At 48.1% G+C, this 17,986-nt stretch overlaps 1 protein-coding gene across 2 annotated transcripts in view; it reads right to left on the reverse strand.

Annotated features, from left to right (window-relative positions):
* TTC19 (tetratricopeptide repeat domain 19) overlaps window positions 1-17,986 on the reverse strand; it is a 60,586-nt gene that overhangs the window by 37,869 nt on the left and 4,731 nt on the right. For both annotated transcript variants that reach the window (XM_077294241.1, XM_077294242.1), the window contains exons 4-8: window positions 17,722-17,760; window positions 16,408-16,464; window positions 14,825-14,886; window positions 11,688-11,782; window positions 3,838-3,992 (exon numbers count right to left, since the gene is read on the reverse strand). In XM_077294241.1, coding sequence (XP_077150356.1) covers window positions 3,838-3,992; window positions 11,688-11,782; window positions 14,825-14,886; window positions 16,408-16,464; window positions 17,722-17,760 — 408 coding nt within the window. The remainder of the gene's footprint in view (window positions 1-3,837; window positions 3,993-11,687; window positions 11,783-14,824; window positions 14,887-16,407; window positions 16,465-17,721; window positions 17,761-17,986) is intronic.

The following is a 17,986-nucleotide window of genomic DNA, read 5'->3' on the forward strand; positions in this document are numbered from 1 at the left end:
AACGCATCCTGCAGACAACTTTGCAGGATGCGTTTTTGTCTCATAAACGACGCATTGCGACATATTACAAACGTCGCTAGTGTGAAAGTAGCCTATGAGCAGGGTTCAGAGAGGAAATGTCCACGTGGACACGCTGAATGGAACAGCTTTTGTTCCTACAGACATGTTCACTGTGCAAATAGCCCATGTGTTTCTGTTTCCACAATGGGAGCCAAATAGGAGAGTTATGTAGCACGTACAGTATCTGCGGCATCACAATCATCTTAAGGACCCTTACCCTGAGCAGAAGCGTCCCAGAACTGGGCTCTGATCCTGTGGGCCAGTTCCAGCCCGTCGCCTGCAGATTAGCTCTCAAAGCAGGATCTGCAGGTAAAAGGGGGGGCGATTCCGGGTGTACGGATCCGGAAGTGGAAGAGGGGGCAGGACGATGGCCCCCGAGAATACAAAAGTCCTAAACGAGAAGCTGCAAGATTGTGGGAGGGGCCGCCGAAACGCGTCATCGCGTGGGCGGCGCCTCTGGGTTGCGGCCTACAGACGGCCACAAGCCGGGTGTTACATTTTTCGGCACCAGCTGGATCAGTTACCAGCTTGCGGCCTACTGCAGGCTGCAAGCCGGGGACTAAATTTTTCGGCGCCACCGACACAGGAGCACGGCGGAGTTACCGGCTTGCGGCCTAGCGCGGGCCGAAGCCGGGAACTAAATTACATGGCACCCGACTGGAAAAAAGGGCCGCGAGGGCTGTAGGGCCCCCCTGACTATCCCCGCTGGGGAAAAATGCCCGGTCGGAAAAAAGATCCCAAGGATCGCGCTGTAGGAGCCCCCCGGGATTCCAAACTTACCACCGGAGCTGGAGGGAAGGCAGAGTCGGCACTCTGCTTGCAGGTGAGGGTTGAAGACGATGCAGGAACCCTCCATCCACCATCACCTTTTAGAGGGGAGGTGGAGAGGGACCGTCCAGCTCCTTGCAGAACCGCTGTTCAATCAGTGGTGGTGCAGCACGGACGCCATAGGGGCCTCTGTGTATCCTAAGAGTTCACTCCCCTAGGATTTCACAGGGCTGTGTCCGGCTGTAGCCTGGCTCAGAAGTGGGTACATGGAGGCGACACTCCATGTTCCCGTGTGTTGCTGGTGCGGGGAGATCGGCGTGCTGAAGGGAACCGTCGCCCCTAGTATAGCTCAGGCATGGCATCCCACGTCTCAGGAGAGGATACGGGGAGGCGACACTCGCCGTGTTCGCCTGTTGTTGGTTGGGGGAGATCGGCCCCTTGAAAGGGTCAGTCACCCCAGTCTTCATCGTGGAAAAAGGTTTAAAAAGTAAAAAGGTTGAAAAATAAAATAAAAAAGGTATGGCCTTAATAGCAGACCCCAGTGTGCCTCCTACGGACACTAAGCATGAACTGGTTCTGTCTGGAGCCAGTGGGCGGTGTATACTGCAGAAGAGGAGCTAACTTCTTTTTGTATCACTTAGTGTCAGCCTCCTAGTGGCAGCAGCTTACACCCACGGTCCGGTGTCCCCCAATGTGGGGAAAGAAATAAAAATGTTACAGGTCTCGAAAAATGGCGACAACTCCAATTTTTTTTTCTTTTGCAAACTTCAGGTTTTTTTCCCAACTAAAAGAATTAAAAAAACCGACATGTGGGGTATCAGTGTAATCGTATTGATCAGGAGAATCATATTGCATGGTCATTTTCACCACAAAATGTACACCGTAAAGACTTATCCCAAAAAACAATGTCACAATTTTCACCGCACTTGGAATTTTTTTTTTTAACTCGTTTTCGAGTACACTCTGTGGTAAAATGAATGGTGTTATTCAAAAGTACAACTTGTCCCGTGAAAAACAAGCCCTCATATGTCTATGTGGACAAAAAAAATGAAAAGTTATGGCTGTGGGGAAAAAAAAAAAAAGAGGAGGAAAAAACGAAAATGGGCTGCGGAGTAAAGGGGTTGAATAAGCGAGATATGGAACTGGACTGAGTGCTGAGGGGAGCTGGGAAGGGGAAAGGAATCTGGGCGCCTCCCCTGTGAAGGTGACTGGGACGAGGTAGAATCCCACAGCCGCTTGGACCGCTTTCGTTACCGGCCATATTAGTACGGGATGGCTGGAGAATCCGACCCACTCACAGCGGTGATCTGAGCTCCCAGGGCGGAGTGGTCACTGGAAATCATACCACAACAGTAACGTCCTGGACACCCTGGTTAGTTTGGCTACAGATTGGGCTAAACCATAAGTCCAGGCAGGAGGGGCCACATTCTCCTTAGTTGTCATAGAGGTCCCTTGTGTGGCTACCAGCAAGGACGCAGGAGGGGGACAGGCGGCACAATAGACCACAGACAGACGGGTGCAAAACTTACTATTACATGTCACACAAGCATAAGTGACAAGTGCAGACGGCACTAATGGACGTGCACAGTCCTCTCTAGACTCAGATATCAGTGATAGAGAAAAGACAAAGAAAAAAAAATGAAACACTCCACTAACCAGTGATACAAAAACTGCCTAGAATCAGCCCCCAGTAGCCAACAGCCTACCATATCCACAATGCAGAAATCTGTGTCCCGTGAGTTTGCTATCCCACCAGGAGGAAGCCGCCAAGGTGGTTGTGTGCCCCACACCATTTAATAGTACCGCCACAGAAGAGGAAGGGGCGGAGCCATAGGCGGGAACCCGGTGTGCTGGGACCCTGCTGCTGATAGGCCGCGAGATAAGTGGCCGCCGATTAGTGGGAAACATCCAGCACAGTGATTGCCCTAATTCTCCTGCCAACAAAATGGCCAAGTGCTCCCACGGTCATGCCACACATCAAGACCACATCCCCGCCAGCTACTGGAATCCAGCCGCCGCTGCGATGGCACACTCCCATCCACCGCCAGTCCAACTCTGATCTACTAAGACCAAGGTACCAGCGGGATGAGTAAAACACCCAGGAGCAGCACCTGCCCCCTGCACAACTCCTGGCAACCACCAACCTAGGACCCTAATGGAGATGGTGGAAGGGAGGTGGGAAACGGGCTTACGACAGGGATATACTTACCTGTCCTGAATCTCCGGATCCCCTAATTTTCTGCTCTATGCACGCGGCCATGTGCAGCAGCGGCAAGAGCTAGTTGGCTTACGGACCTTCACACCAGTACCTGCATTGACTGTGTCAAGGTATGTTGGTTTGGCCACGCCGACGCGAGAGGATAAGGACAGAACAATTACAGCCTGTACTCTCCGTCGCTACGTGGATGAAACAGAGCGCACAATTACACTTTGTTTTTCAGATGGATGTTTCTGGGTAACAAAGTTGTTAGCTCCTAAACTAAGGCAGGTCGGAGCCAGGCCTTACCTCCAACTAACACTACACTAAAATGAGGAAGCCTGGCTCCAGCAGGCAGAGTATAATGTCCTTGGGAGGAATCATTTTTATTTAATTACAATAATAGTGTCAGCCTCTAGGTGGCAGCAGACTATCCATCCCATGGTTCTGCGATCCCCCAATGAAACAAATGAGAAAATCAGAGAATCTAAACAAAACCCATAAAAACATACAAACGCCTGGAAAATGTTTTCCTTGGTGGGATTTTAACTCAGGAGCCAAGCGCTACAATGCTAATCACTGAGCCAATAATCTTATTTGGTTTTGTATTAAATTTTGATTTTTTTCCATAGTCCATGATGGATGTATCAAGTGTTTTTTATGGATAATTCAGCAGTATTTCCTCTAAAAGGGAAAATACCATATTAATAAAACGCTGTGTATGTAAAATACACACAACCATACAGTGTAAATAATCATAGCCACTAATATCAGGGCCTCTAGGGTCTTTTTGGTGGTGGTTTTCCAATCACCTGTGGGTGCAGTTCTCCTTGTTCCTCTCTACAGATGTGCAGGGCTCTCTCGTACATGGTCTGGGCATGTAACAGCTGTGAATTGGCTAGCAGGTAACGTGCATAAGAATCCAGACACAAGCCTAGAAGAAGCCGTGTGTTTGTCCTTTCTTCTGCTGTAAGAAGCAAACAAGATTATTTAAGACACAAACAAGAATTCTGGTTTTCTTAGAAATCACATCTGTAATCTAAAATGGTATATACGTCACACGATACTACAGTGGGTACGGAAAGTACCATATTCAGACTAGAGATGGGGGAACCCAAACTGTAAAGTTCGGCGCCCGCACCGAACACCTACTGTTCGGGCACGGACACCGAACACGGCCCTCACCAGGAAATCATCCCCGCCGGTCAGAGAGCCGCGGTTTCCACGCTGTCAAAAGACAGCGAGAGCGCTCAGCAGTGATCAGAGGTATAAAGCTTACCTCCGGTCACTGGTGTCAGCTGATGGGACTACTGCTCGCATTATCCGACACCTGCTGCCGCTAATAACAGCGAGAGCAGGAGCGGCGGATAGAAGTATTCATCAGCCACTCCTGCGCCAAATAAATAAACAATTTAAAAAACCCGGCGTGGGTTCCCCTGCATTTTTATGAACCAGCGAGGCAAAACTCACAGATGGGGGCTGCAACCTCCAGCTGTCAGCTTCAGCAAGGCTAGTTATCAAGAATAGAGGGGTCCCTATGCCGTATTTTTTCATTATTTAAATAGTTAAAAACAAAAGGTGTGGGGTCCCCCCCATTTTTGACAACCAGCCTTGACAAAGCAGACAGCTGGGAGCTGGTATTCTCAGGTTGGTAAGGGGCCATGGATATTGCCCCCCCAGCCTAAAAATAGCAGCCCACAGCTGCCCAGAAAAGGCACATCTATTAGATGTGCCAATTGTGGCGCTTTGCCTGGCTCTTCCCACTTGCCCTGTAGCGGTGGCAAGTGGGGTTCATATTTGTGGGGTTGATGTCACCTTTGTATTGTCAGGTGACAACAAGCCCACGGCTTAGTAATGGAGAGGCGTCTATAAGACACCTATCCATTACTAATCCTATAGTTGTATTATAAATAAAGACACAGCCACAATAAACTCCATAATTGAAAAAAGGAGATTTTTGTGTACTCACCGTAAAATCTTTCTCTTAGCCTCTAATTGGGGGACACAGGACCATGGGTGTTATGCTGCTGTCCACTAGGAGGCGACACTATGCATAATCTGAAAAAGATTAACTGTGGCTCCTCCTGCACAGTATACACCCCTGGACGGCATCAGCCTTCTCCAGTTTTGTGCAAAAGCAGTAGGAGGAACGTAACATGAATAACATAATTATGCCTATAAGAAGGCAACTATGTACGAGCTCAAGAAACAATATGAGAACTCAACAGTTACAACAGCCCGGAAAGGGCAACAGGGTGGGAGCTGTGTCCCCCAATTAGAGGCTAAGAGAAAGAGATTTTACGGTGAGTACACAAAAATCTCCTTTACTCTGTCGCCTCATTGGGGGACACAGGACCATGGGACGTCCTAAAGCAGTCCCTGGGTGGGAAGCAATGGACGAATATTGTGCAGACAGGCCCGTACACTTAGGGCACCGCCGCCTGCAGGACACGTCTACCCAGGCTCGCGTCCGCTGAGGACTGGGTATGAACCCTGTAGTGTTTAGTAAACGTGTGTAAGCTAGTCCAAGTGGCCGCCTTACACACTTGTTGTGCCGAAGCCTGGTGCCGAATGGCCCAGGAGGCCCCTACCGCCCGTGTAGAGTGTGCCGTAATACCGGCTGGAAGAGGAGAATTCTTAAGGCGGTATGCCTCTTGTATGGTAGATTTGATCCACCTGGCATGAGTAGCTTTGGAAGCTGGCATACCCTTGTGGCCACCTTCCGGAAGGAGGAAAAGGGAATCAGACCTCCGGAAGGACGCAGTCCTAGACACGTATATACGCAAAGCCCTGACAAGGTCCAGCGTATGCAGAGCCTTCTCCACTCTATGAACCGGAACCGGACAAAGGGATGGTAGTGAAATTTCCTCATTGAGGTGGAAGTCGGACACAACCTTCGGAAGGAAGGATGGGACCGTACGAAGAACTACCTTGTCCTGGTGAAATGCCAGGAAAGGCCGTCTGCAGGAGAGTGCTGTCAGTTCAGACACCCTGCGTAGCGAGGTGATTGCCACCAGGAAAACCACCTTCTGGGAAAGAAGGCGGAGCGGGACCTCCTTAAGGGGTTCGAAGGGTGGTTCCTGCAATGCTGTCAGGACCAGGTTGAGGTCCCACGTTTCTAGTGGTCGTCTGTAGGGGGGAACCAATCGGGAAACCCCCTGAAGGAAAGTCCTTACTTGCGGCTTGGTAGCAATGCGCTTTTGGAAAAGCACTGAGAGGGCTGACACCTGGCTCTTAAGCGAGCCCAATGACAGCCTGGCCTCCAGACCCGATTGAAGAAAACCAAGTACTTTGGGTAGGGAATAAGGGAGTGGGATCTGGCCACGAGATTCGCACCAGGTAAAGAAAGCTTTCCAGGTACGGTAATAAATCTTGGCAGAGGCTGGTTTCCGTGCTCGGATCATGGTTCCAATGACATTTGTCGAGAGCCCTGCCTGGGTTAGAACCCAGGTCTCAAGGGCCACGCCGTCAAATTGAGAGCCCCTGAGTTCTGGTGGTAGAACGGCCCCTGTGATAGAAGATCGTGGCGGTCGGGGAGACGCCAGGGGGCGTCTGCTGTGAGTTGTACGATGTCGGCGTACCATGTGCGTCTGGGCCAGTCCGGTGCAATGAGGATGGTTGGAACTCCCTCTTGTTTGATCTTCCTCACCACTCTGGATATCAGGGGGAGAGGTGGAAAAATATACAGAAGCTGGAACTGGGTCCAGTCCTGAACCAGAGCGTCTGCTCCGAGCGACCGCGGATCGTGTGTTCTGGCAATGAAGTTGGAGACCTTGGCATTGAAATGGGATGCCATTAGGTCCACATCTGGGGTCCCCCAGCGGAGACAGATCTGTTGAAAAATTTCGGGATGGAGAGACCACTCTCCCGAGTCTATTCCTTGTCGGCTGAGGAAGTCTGCTTCCCAGTTGTCCACACCCGGAATGTGGACCGCCGAAAGAACCGACCCTGTGTCCTCCGCCCAGCTGAGGATATGTGACACTTCCCGCATCGCCTGGGTACTGCGGGTCCCCCCTTGATGATTCACATATGCCACAGCCGTGGCATTGTCCGACTGTATCCTGATGTGAGAGGCTGCCAGTAAGTGATGGAAGGCCCTCAATGCCAGAAGGATGGCACGAATTTCCAGGATGTTGATGGGCATGGTCACTTCCGCTGGGGACCACTTGCCCTGTGCCCTGTGGTGTAGGTGCACCGCACCCCAACCCGTCAGGCTCGCGTCGGTGGTCAGAACCTTCCATTGACCTGAGAGAAAGGATTTCCCCTTTACTAGCGAGGTTGGCTTGAGCCACCAGTGCAGGGACCTCCTGGTTGACGACATTAGCTGGAACTCCCTGTCGAGAGAAAAGGGATTCCTGTCCCAGGACTTGAGAATGGCTAGTTGGAGAGATCTGAGGTGAAACTGGGCAAATGGGATGGCTTCTATTGCTGCTGCCATCTTGCCGAGGACTCTCATGGCAAAACGGAGAGATTGAGGGGTTTGCGGAGGAGGGTGCGAACTGCTAGTCGGAGGGCCAGTGCCTTGTCCTTGGGAAGGAGCACTAGACCCATGAAGGTGTTGAATAACATTCCCAGGAAGGTCAGGGACTGACTCGGGGTTGGTGATGACTTTTGTAGGTTGATTAACCAGCCCATGCGACTGAGAGTATCGGTTGTGATTGAGACGCTGAGCTCGCAGTCCTTGAAGGTGGGAGCCTTGATGAGTAGATCATCCAGGTATGGAACGACTACTATGCCTCTGGAATGCAGGACGTCCATGGTTGCGGCCATGACCTTGGTGAACACTCTGGGAGCCGTGGCGAGTCCAAAGGGGAGAGCCACGAATTGGTAGTGGTCCTGGCCTATTGCGAACCTGAGAAACCTCTGATGGGAAGGTGCAATGGGTATATGCAGGTATGCGTCTTGTATGTCTATGGAGGCGAGATATTCTCCCTTCTCCATGGACGCAATGATGGACCGAAGGGACTCCATGCGGAAGTGACGGACCCGTACATATTTGTTGAGCTGTTTTAGGTCTAGTATGGGCCGTACGCTGCCTCCCTTCTTGGGAACTACGAACAGATTGGAGTAGAACCCTCGGAAGCGGTCGGTCGTGGGTACCGGTACTATGACTCCTGATTGATAAAGCGAGGAGACCGCTTGGTGGTAGGCTCGAGCCTTGGCTGGCGGTTTTGGGGGGACAGAGAGGAAGAAACGGTCCGGTGGGTTGGAGGTGAAGTCTATTTTGTATCCGGAAGACACTAGTTCCATGACCCACATGTCTTCTGTAATAGGCAGCCAGACTTGATGAAAGAGCAAAAGTCGGCCGCCTACTGGTGTGGTGTCTTCCGGAGTCCGTGAGTCATGAGGAAGAGAAAGTCTGAGATTTTCCTCCTCTGGGCTTAGACTGGCCTGCTTTTGACTGCCAGGTCTTGTCCGACCTTTGCGTCGATCGTGAGTTGTCCCTGCGTGGGGAACGGTTACGATTTTGTACTGGACGTGAGACGGACCAGCCGGAGGAATTCCGAAAGGATCGGAATCGAGTTTGGTTACGCTTCTTGTAAGTGCGTTTAGGTTTCAGTTGGGGAAGAGAAGTACTCTTACCCCCTGTGGCGTTGGATATCATAGTGTCCAACTGTTCACCGAAAAGTCTCCCACTGAGGTAGGGGAGGTGCGTGAGGGACTTTTTTGAGGCTGCGTCCGCTTTCCATTCCCGCAGCCAGAGGATACGCCGAATCGTGATGGCGTTTGATGCTATCCCCGCGACTCCCTTTGCTGAATCCAGAGCTGCATGGAGCATGTAATCTGCTACAACTGCAATTTGAACCGCTTGGTCCGACAGTTCAGGAGCGGATGCTTGGAAGGCTTGTAAATTCTTTGCCCAGGCCAGGATGGCCTTGGCAGCCCAAACTGAGGCAAACGCGGGAGCCAGGGATGCCCCTGCTGCCTCGAAAATTGAACGAGCCATGCGTTCTACCTGCCGGTCTGCTGCGTCCCTGAGGGTTGAGCTATCTGGCAGTGAAAGGAGGGTCTGTGCTGCTAGCCTGGAGACTGGGGGATCCACTTCAAGTGGATCTGTCCATTCCTTGGTGTCCTTCTGTGGGAAGGGGTACCTTGCCTCCAGATATTTGCGATTAGCGAATTTCTCAGGCTGTGAGAGCTGTTTTTTAAGGATCGCCTTAAACTCTGGGTGGTTAGAAAAAACCTTAGGCGGCTTCAGAGGTCCTTCAAAGGAAATCTTATGTTCTGGGGCCTCTGGTGGCGGATCAGAAATGTCCAGCACCCGATGGATGGACGATATTATGTCCTCAACTAGCGCTGTATTGCTAGGAGGGATTGGGATCAGGGACCCCTCCGTTTCTCTGTCCGAGTCAGAGTCGCAGATGCCTTCCGAATCCTGTGTATCACTGAGGCGTCCCCTGCTGGGTGGGCTGGGGAGGAGGCCTTCTCTGGTTGGGGATTGCGGAGATCTGCATTGTCTGTCCCTGGAATGGGACGGTCTAGATGACCTGGAGCTACGGTGTCTCTCCCTAGAGGGGGATGACCGTGTGCTATGGGATGACGCAGATGGACTTGATCTATGGATCCGCTTGCGTCCTGACCTAGACGTGGATGTGCCAGGGTCATCTTGTTCCTGAGTCAAGCTCTCCCTTTGCTGGGTAACGGTCATAGCCGGGGCATGACCCTGCAGAGCCTGAAGCAATGTGGAAGTTAGGTTATCTATAGACTGCGTCATAGATTGCGATATCTGAGTGGCCCATTCCGGCGTGGCATTAGACACCGAGGCATTGGCAGGGGCTTCTTGAGGCTGTGACACAGTAGTTTGTATACAGTTCTGACAATGCGGGTACGTGCTACTACTGGGGAGAGCGGTCCCGCAGGCTGTGCAGAATGCATAATAGCAGTTCTGCCTGGTTCTCTTGGACCTTGAGCCCTGCATAGTGCACAAAGTGCAGAAGTGCTGCCAGCAGATGGACCTTACAGGGGTAGAGAACCTACAGGGGAGCCTTATAGGTAATATGGATTCACAGCTGAGTAAAAAGAACCCAGCTGTGATCTTACCCCACCAGTGTGCCCCTAGGTCCAGCGCCGAAGATCCACAGTCCTGTGCCCCCCGGAGACTGGCTGCCTGGTCCTGCAGACCGGGAGAAGCAGGGTTAATCTGCAGCCGAAAATGGCTGCAGAGACAGAGAGGAGAGGAGGAGAAGGGGGCGGAGAGCTGTAAAAAGGAGGCAAGGCTGTGTAAAAACGCGCCCTTTCTGTCTCGATCCGCCCCCTGTATGACACGGTAGAGTGTCATATTTGTCATCCGGGGGGCGGGCCAGGGGGTGGAGAGGAGGCTGTGGCTTCAGCTAGGCCGAAGCCGGGGCCTAAAGTAGATGCCTGAGGCCCAGAAGGGCTCCAGGCCGGCGCGAAAGTTCAGGAGGGGGTCGGATCTGAACCGGACCCCTCCGGATTTAAAGGCAGGATAGCGGTGGGGCTGTAAGCGAGAGGGGAGCCCTGTAAGGGGTCCCCCTGAGGCAGTATAGAGCTGGTGCTGCCGCAGAGACAGGGACGCAGGGAGCCCTGTGTCTGTATGTGCCATGCCTGCCTGCACTCCCCCCGGCCCCAACAGGAGCCCGCAGCTGGGCTGGGGTCCCTGGATGCAGGCGCAGTGTGCTGGCCCATTGCTGGGAGCTGTAGGATGCTGCCTGTACAGGCCCTACCTGAGGTGTCTCAACCTAATACCCCCAGAGGGGGATAGGGAGGGTGCTTGTCACCTTCAGGGGCCTTTATCCTCGCCTCGACCTCAACCCAGAAACCAAAAGGAATTGGGGAAGGAGGGGGGGGGTCTCGACTTCGAACCAGCACCCGAGGGGCTGGGGAAGGAGCAGCATGGGGAATAGCCATCTCAACTTCAACTGGGCACCCCATAATAGGGGGCCGAGGAAGGAGCCATGCCGGGAGTCTCACAGGAGATCCTCTTTTCTTCATCTGTAATTCCGTTCGGAAAACGGAGTAAAAATCTTTAGGTGTGCCTCCTTTGCGACACTAAGCAAAAACTGGAGAAGGCTGATGCCGTCCAGGGGTGTATACTGTGCAGGAGGAGCCACAGTTAATCTTTTTCAGATTATGCATAGTGTCGCCTCCTAGTGGACAGCAGCATAACACCCATGGTCCTGTGTCCCCCAATGAGGCGACAGAGTAAATGACACAGATACGACCTCGCCTAATTCCACCGAAGCCCTTGACCTCCTGTAATAAACCAAAAATAAAAAAAACAACAATATACCATACCAGTCCGTCATTCTGTCCCACGCCGTAATCCATGTCTGGGGGAGAAATAGCTTTCAACCTGGATGGTGCCAAGATGCGACCGTCCAGGCTGAAAACCACTGGTGAATGAACTGCTGTGAGCGCAGCCTCAGTGACCGGCGGTGACGTCATCGAGCTTACCTCTGGTCACTGAGGCTGCGTTCCCAGCTGGGCTGAACTGCGGTGACCTCGGTGACATCTCCGCTAGCAACGTGAGAAAAACTCACAAATCCAGCAGAGCAGAACTAGTACGGCGCATCTCAGGAAGGGGTTAAATGATGAAGATGTACTTTAAGTAACTGAAATGTGTTTAATTGTATAGAGAAGTAAAAGTACCTCTTTACCAGTGGTTCTGCTAGAAGGTTCGTACATTAAACATTTATCTTACCGCTCAGAATCTCCGCAGATAATTCTTTTTCCTTCTCAATTTTTTCATCCAGACTCATTATGCAGAACTGGAATCCTGCTACCGCCAAATCATTCCTATGGAAAATAAATCAATAAGTGAGAATAACTGTCACACTCTCAGGTATCCTGTACTACTGCGGGATACATGGAGCAGATGGGTCCAATTTGTAGTCACAGAGTTAACGGTGCATTTAAAGCACGATTATCCAATGAACGAGCAAACCGCGCATTTATTGAGTGAAATGATTTTTAGGCTTGGTTTAGCATAAAAAAAATTTACGTATTGTTTAAATCAGGTTTTGTATCACATGTATTTTTTTTTTCATACCACAATCTTTATTAAATAAACAAAATTATTAATCCTGCAATTTTCACATTGGTCACTAGGGCTATTTTAGACTTCCTGTCCTTTCAGGAAAGAGTTTTCAGCGGTCTTATTATCAGCAGAGGCAGGATTACAATGATTGGTAAGACCTCTATACACAGCTGATAATACAGGATCCACCATTCAGAATAGGCGATGTCACAGCTCACCTGCTCACTCTTCCTTCACAATGACTTTTGCACGTGCTCATTAGATGCTTCAATAAAAAAGATAGGGATAGAGTCTGTTCATTGCAGCTAAAGTACATGTGGTATTTCCTGAAACAACAGGAAGTTAGTCGACTCTTTACCGCAGCGGGGACGAGTGGAAACGAGCCTTTAGTGTCTGGGAATGACACTATTTCCTATAGACAATAGATAACAGGGGTCTTATTTTGTGATTTCTATGGATGCGTATGCTGCTGGTATTAGCCGACAAGGACAGGATTTACATAGACCCTCCTTGTACCTCCGGCTTGGCTTTAATGCAGATATGATTGCAGCAGCCTTTATCCCCTTCATGATGGAGCCCTTTTTAATTTTTGCGTTTCTGTTTTTTGCTCCCCTTCTTCCAAGAGGCATAACTTTTTTTATTATTTGGTCACTGTGGCCATGTGAGGTCTCGCTTTTTGCAGAACGAGTTGTACTTTTGAAGTACACCATTGGTTTTACCATATGGTGTACTCAAAAACGGGAACAAAATTCCAAGTGAGGTGAAATTGCAAAAAAGTGCAATTCCACAACTGTTTTTGGATTTTACTCTTACCATGTTCACCAAATGCTAAAACTGACCTGCCATTATGATTCTCCAGGTCATTAAGAGTTCATAGACACCAGACATGTAGAGGTTCTTTTTTATTGAAGTGGTGAAAAAAAAAATCCAAAGTTTGTTTAAAAAAAATTGTGCCATTTTCCTAGACCTGTAGCGTCTCCATTTTTCGTGATCTCGGGTTGGGTGAGGGCTTGTATTTTTGCGTGCCGAGATGATGTTTTTAATGATAACATTTTGGTGTGGATATGATCTTTTGATCGCCCATTATTGCATTTTAATTCAATGTTTCGGTGACCAAAAAAACGTAATTCTGGAGTTTTCACTTTTTTTTTTTTTGCTACGGCATTTACCGATGTGATTAATTCTTTTTAAAGCTTGATAGATCGGGCGATTCTGAAAGCGGCAATACCAAATCTGTGTATGTTTGATTTTTTTTTATTGTTTTATTTTGAATGGAGCGAAAGGGGGGTGATTTAAACTTTGGGGTTTTTTTTGTTTTTTTTTTACTTTCGGCATGCTTCATTAGGCCATGTGCACACGCTGCGGATTCCATTGCGGAATTTTCCGCAGCGGTTTTGATAAATCCGCAGTGCAAAACCGCTGCAGTTTTTACTGCAGATTTATCGCGGTTTTTATTGCGGTTTCTGCTGCGGGTTTTCACTTGCAGTTTCCTATTGAAGCAGGTGAAAAACCGCTGCGGATTCCGCACGAAGAATTGACATGCTGCGGAAAATAAACCGCTGCGTTCCGGGCGCGCTTTTTTTTTTTAGCAGCATGTGCACTGCGGATTTAATTTCCCATAGCTTTACATGGTACTGTAAATGCATGGGAAACCGCTGCGGATCCGCAGCTGCGGAAACGCTGCGCATCCGCGGCAAAATCCGCAGCGTGTGCGCATACCCTTAGTCTCCATAGGAGACTAGAAGCTGCCATAACCCGATCGGCTCTGCTACATACAGGCGATGATCAGATCACCTGTATGTAGAAGAATTGCTGAGTTGCTATGAGCGCCGGTCACCAGGCGTCGCTCATAGCAATCCGGCAGTGACAACCAAAGAGGTCTGCTGGAGACCACTGGTTGTCATGCCAACCTGTCGGTGACCTGCGATCACGTGACGGGGTCACCGATGGGCGGGATTTCTGGCACGCTTGCCTAAAGCATGTGTTAAATGCCGCTGTCAGAGATTGACAGCGGCATTTAACAGCTTAACAGCCTGGCTGTTAGAGGCATATGTCAGCTGTTCAAAACAGCTGACATGTCCCGGGAAAGATGTGGGCTCACCACCGGAGCCCACATCAATGGGAAGACACGAAATGTGCATCACTAATATGGCGCATGTCGTGAAGGTGTTAAATGGGTATTCTCATCTCCAAGATCCTATCCAAATATGTAGTTTAGTTGGTCAAATAATAATATTAGCAAATACCTCCAATTAGAAATGTAGAACAGTTCTTCTGATTCGCCATGTCGTTTTCCCCATTTAGAGCATTGCAGTAGGTTAGGTATCCATGGTTATGACCACTGATACAGGGACAGCTAATTTTTAGTGGCCATAACCCATGCATTCCTAACCTACTGCAATGCCCTGCACATGGTGACATAGTAAATCAGAAGAACTATATTACCTTTCTAATTAGAGATATTTGATAATATTATTATTATACTTACCACTTATTGGGTTAGGATCTTGGAGATGGGAATACCCTTTACATGTAAATGTTGGACTGACTTTTCCTATTGAAGCATCTTACAACTATGATGGCTGTCTCAGAAGGAGACACTATACTAAACCGATGCAGTGGCCCCTCCAGTCTCAGGATTCATGAGGTTCAGAGGTCAGACCGTCACCAATCATAAACAAATAGGACAGTCTGATGTCATCCGTATAAAACACGGGAAACCCCCTTTTAATTCTCAACACCTCAGTGAATGATGGGGTTAAACTCTGGTTTTGGCTGAAATGCAGTAGAGAGTAACTTACTGGTTACGAGCAGCGTAGATACTGGCCATTTTCAGTGAAATCTCAATAAATGAATTGTCATCCTGTTAGAGCAGCAAAAAAACATATATGCATGAGGCGTAGAACAAAACCTAATTTTACTCGCCTTTTCTGAATAAGCTATAACACTATAATAACAGTTATCTCCGGCCAGTATATGGCTTGTGCTCTGCATTATTACTCTCTACCTCTAGATTAGCTGCTATTTCTTCCACAGGTTTTTGCTGTTATCTGAGAGCAGCATGATGTAGGAGCAGAGACCCTGATTCCAGCGATGTGTTACTTACTGGACTGTGTTTTTGTTTCAATAAAATCAGTGTTTTATTAGCACAAGATTATTCCTAATGGACTAGTTCTCTCGTGAGTCCTAGCCCAACCACACCCCCAGCACTAAATCGCATCTTTAAGTCACTATTCAGTGTACACAGAAAGCTGCCAATCAGTGGTGTAAGAAAAAAACACAGAGAAAACCGACCAAAGAGTCCAATAAATTATAGTATAAAACCACAATAGTTTATTGAATAAATCAGGTATAACAATGGAAAAATTATAAATAATATGTTACAGTTAAAACAACAAGGACGCACCCAAGGAAAATACTGAAAATAGCTGCAAAAAAAATGCATAAGAAAATGCAAAAAACTGTGAAAAATATAAATATATCTAATATATAAGAGGTACAACAGCAAAGGGAGACCTAGATCATAGATTATATATATATATATATATATACATACGCATACATACATGATACATGTACAAGTATAAATCATTACATATCGTGCCCATTATGTATATAAGGGACAATCATGTGCAAAGTGTGGCACAGTATAAAATGTATACAGTACAGTGATACAAAGAATAGAAAATAATGAAAAAGACAAAGGTGCATACAATGAAAAAGTAAGTTACAAAAGTAGTAAGACTCCCTGGTACCTGTATGGCGTCCTCCCAAATGCGCATTTCAGCACGCTGCCTGCCTGATTTTGTAGTCCGGGTAAAAACAAATATCTCTCTCTCATCCGTCATAACACTGGATGCGTTGCACTCGCAGCGACGGAAGCGTGAAAGAGGCCTAAGTGATACATTTCTGGAATCAGGGTTTCTGCCCTATCTCATGCTGATAAATTCCCTCTGACCTGACAGTTGTTTCATGCTATCGGAATAACAGGCAGCACTAATCAGATATGGGTTGGGGGGTTTTGCCCTCTGGGATTTGCCCAGGACAAGGAAACCTGACAGCTGCCATGATTTGGGTAACGTGTATCAGAGATTCGAACTCTGCGGCATTTCAGAGAACACATACATTTATAACCCGGCTGGGGAAAGTGTCGCTTTGGTGACTAGTTGAAAAGATGAAAGGCGCAGCATTTCAGAGTAAAACGCGCCTTGCTGACATACCAAAGCCTGCCTCAGATTCATGCTACCCGAATCCTGGCAGCGGTAAGGTTCCCTTATCCTGGGCAAATCTCAGTGGCAAAAATGCAGGGTCTGATTCATGCTTCATGCGGTACGGGCTGCATTAATCAACTGCCAAGGTAACTTAATTTAATTGAAAAATGTACCTGTTTGACTCCGCCATCTATCATGTATATCATTGTGGTCTTAAATAACTTCTCTGCCTATTTTTCAAAAGAAAGGAAAAATGTTATTCAGTGGCTTTTAGGAGGGATCAGTCACAAGAATACGATGACCTATACTGTAGCATACTCGGAACCGCCGGATCCGTAAAAGTTCAATCTATCAAAATATAAAATTAATTACCGTAACTCATAGAGAAAAAACCTGAAAAACACCTATAACAAATACAATAATTAAATCTATGCAAGACTGGCTGCCAGGTAATTTTTACTGCAAAATTTACACCCTAAAATCAAAACCAAAATACAATGGCAGAATCCTATTCCTGTTTTCAACATTTCACTGCCTCTAGGGAGGAAAATGAACTGAACTCTAGCGCCACCTATTGGATATGGCAATCCTAAAAGTCAACATCGACCCTTTAACGCGCCTTGTCACATGACTTAGGATAAGAAGCCAAATCAGTAACTATTTGCAAACACGTGTTTCAGAATGTGTGCCCCTCATCAGTGCATAGCAGGAAATGTGATTTGGCTAGGTGAAAAGCTTCTAACTGGAAGTCTAAAGGGAAACATGTAAGGAGACTTATAGACAATGCAATATTCATCCGGGGCTTTAAATAAGAAAATAGCCCCTTCAGAGAATAACAAGACCTGAACTCTAGCGTCCCCTATTGGACGTATATGGTATGTCAAATAGTGTCATTCAAATCTACAACTTGTCCCACAAGAAAAAGAATAAATGCGTCTGTCCTCCTGAATCAGACAGTGGGTTTTTATTTTGTTACTGGGACTCTCCATTGCTCTTTTCTGTATGTGAATCTAGTTTTGTTAGCCAAGTGGGAATGGTCCTAAAGTCCCCACTGTAGGAGTCTTCTTGAGGACCACACCCACTTGGATAAAAAGAACAGATTTATGTATAGAGAAGTGGGAACCAAATCTCAGGAATGGAGAGGCGCAGGCACACAAAAATAAACATTGCCAGATTCGGGAGAACTGCAGCATTTACACCAGGTGATCCTTGCAATTAGACAATCATATAATGGCATGTGGATTGGAGATTGCTAATAAATTGTACAACATTTCACAAGTTACACATGCAAGTGGCCCAATTGGGCAGTCCGATAACTTGCAGGGAATTAAAACATGAATTTCGGCACACTAAAGCCCTGTGCCATGGATAACAGCCGCATAGTTGTCGCTGCTCCATCCCGCAGTCTTTCAGGTTCTCTAGGTACATTCTTACTGACAGGTGCCCTTTACATATAATATAGTGTAGATGATATAGTGTATACTCACACTGTCATAGTCACCGCTCAGAAATGCCACGTTTGCCATCTAAAAAACAAAAAGAACAAATACAATCATTGATGCAGCAGACCAAATATCAAATATCTATAACGTGCATACGTGCAACTAAGGTGACATGCAGCTTCAATCTAATATGTATGCCCGGTGCACCAGCTATCCTAAGGAGTTTGCGCGTTTCGCCGCTGTGCCCCCGGAAGAAGCTGGCGGCGAAACGCGCATCGTTCTCAGGGGACGCTTTAATTTCAGTATACCT

This window comes from Ranitomeya variabilis, chromosome 3 (assembly GCF_051348905.1).
Source record: "Ranitomeya variabilis isolate aRanVar5 chromosome 3, aRanVar5.hap1, whole genome shotgun sequence".
NCBI classification, from domain to species: Eukaryota; Metazoa; Chordata; class Amphibia; order Anura; family Dendrobatidae; genus Ranitomeya; species Ranitomeya variabilis.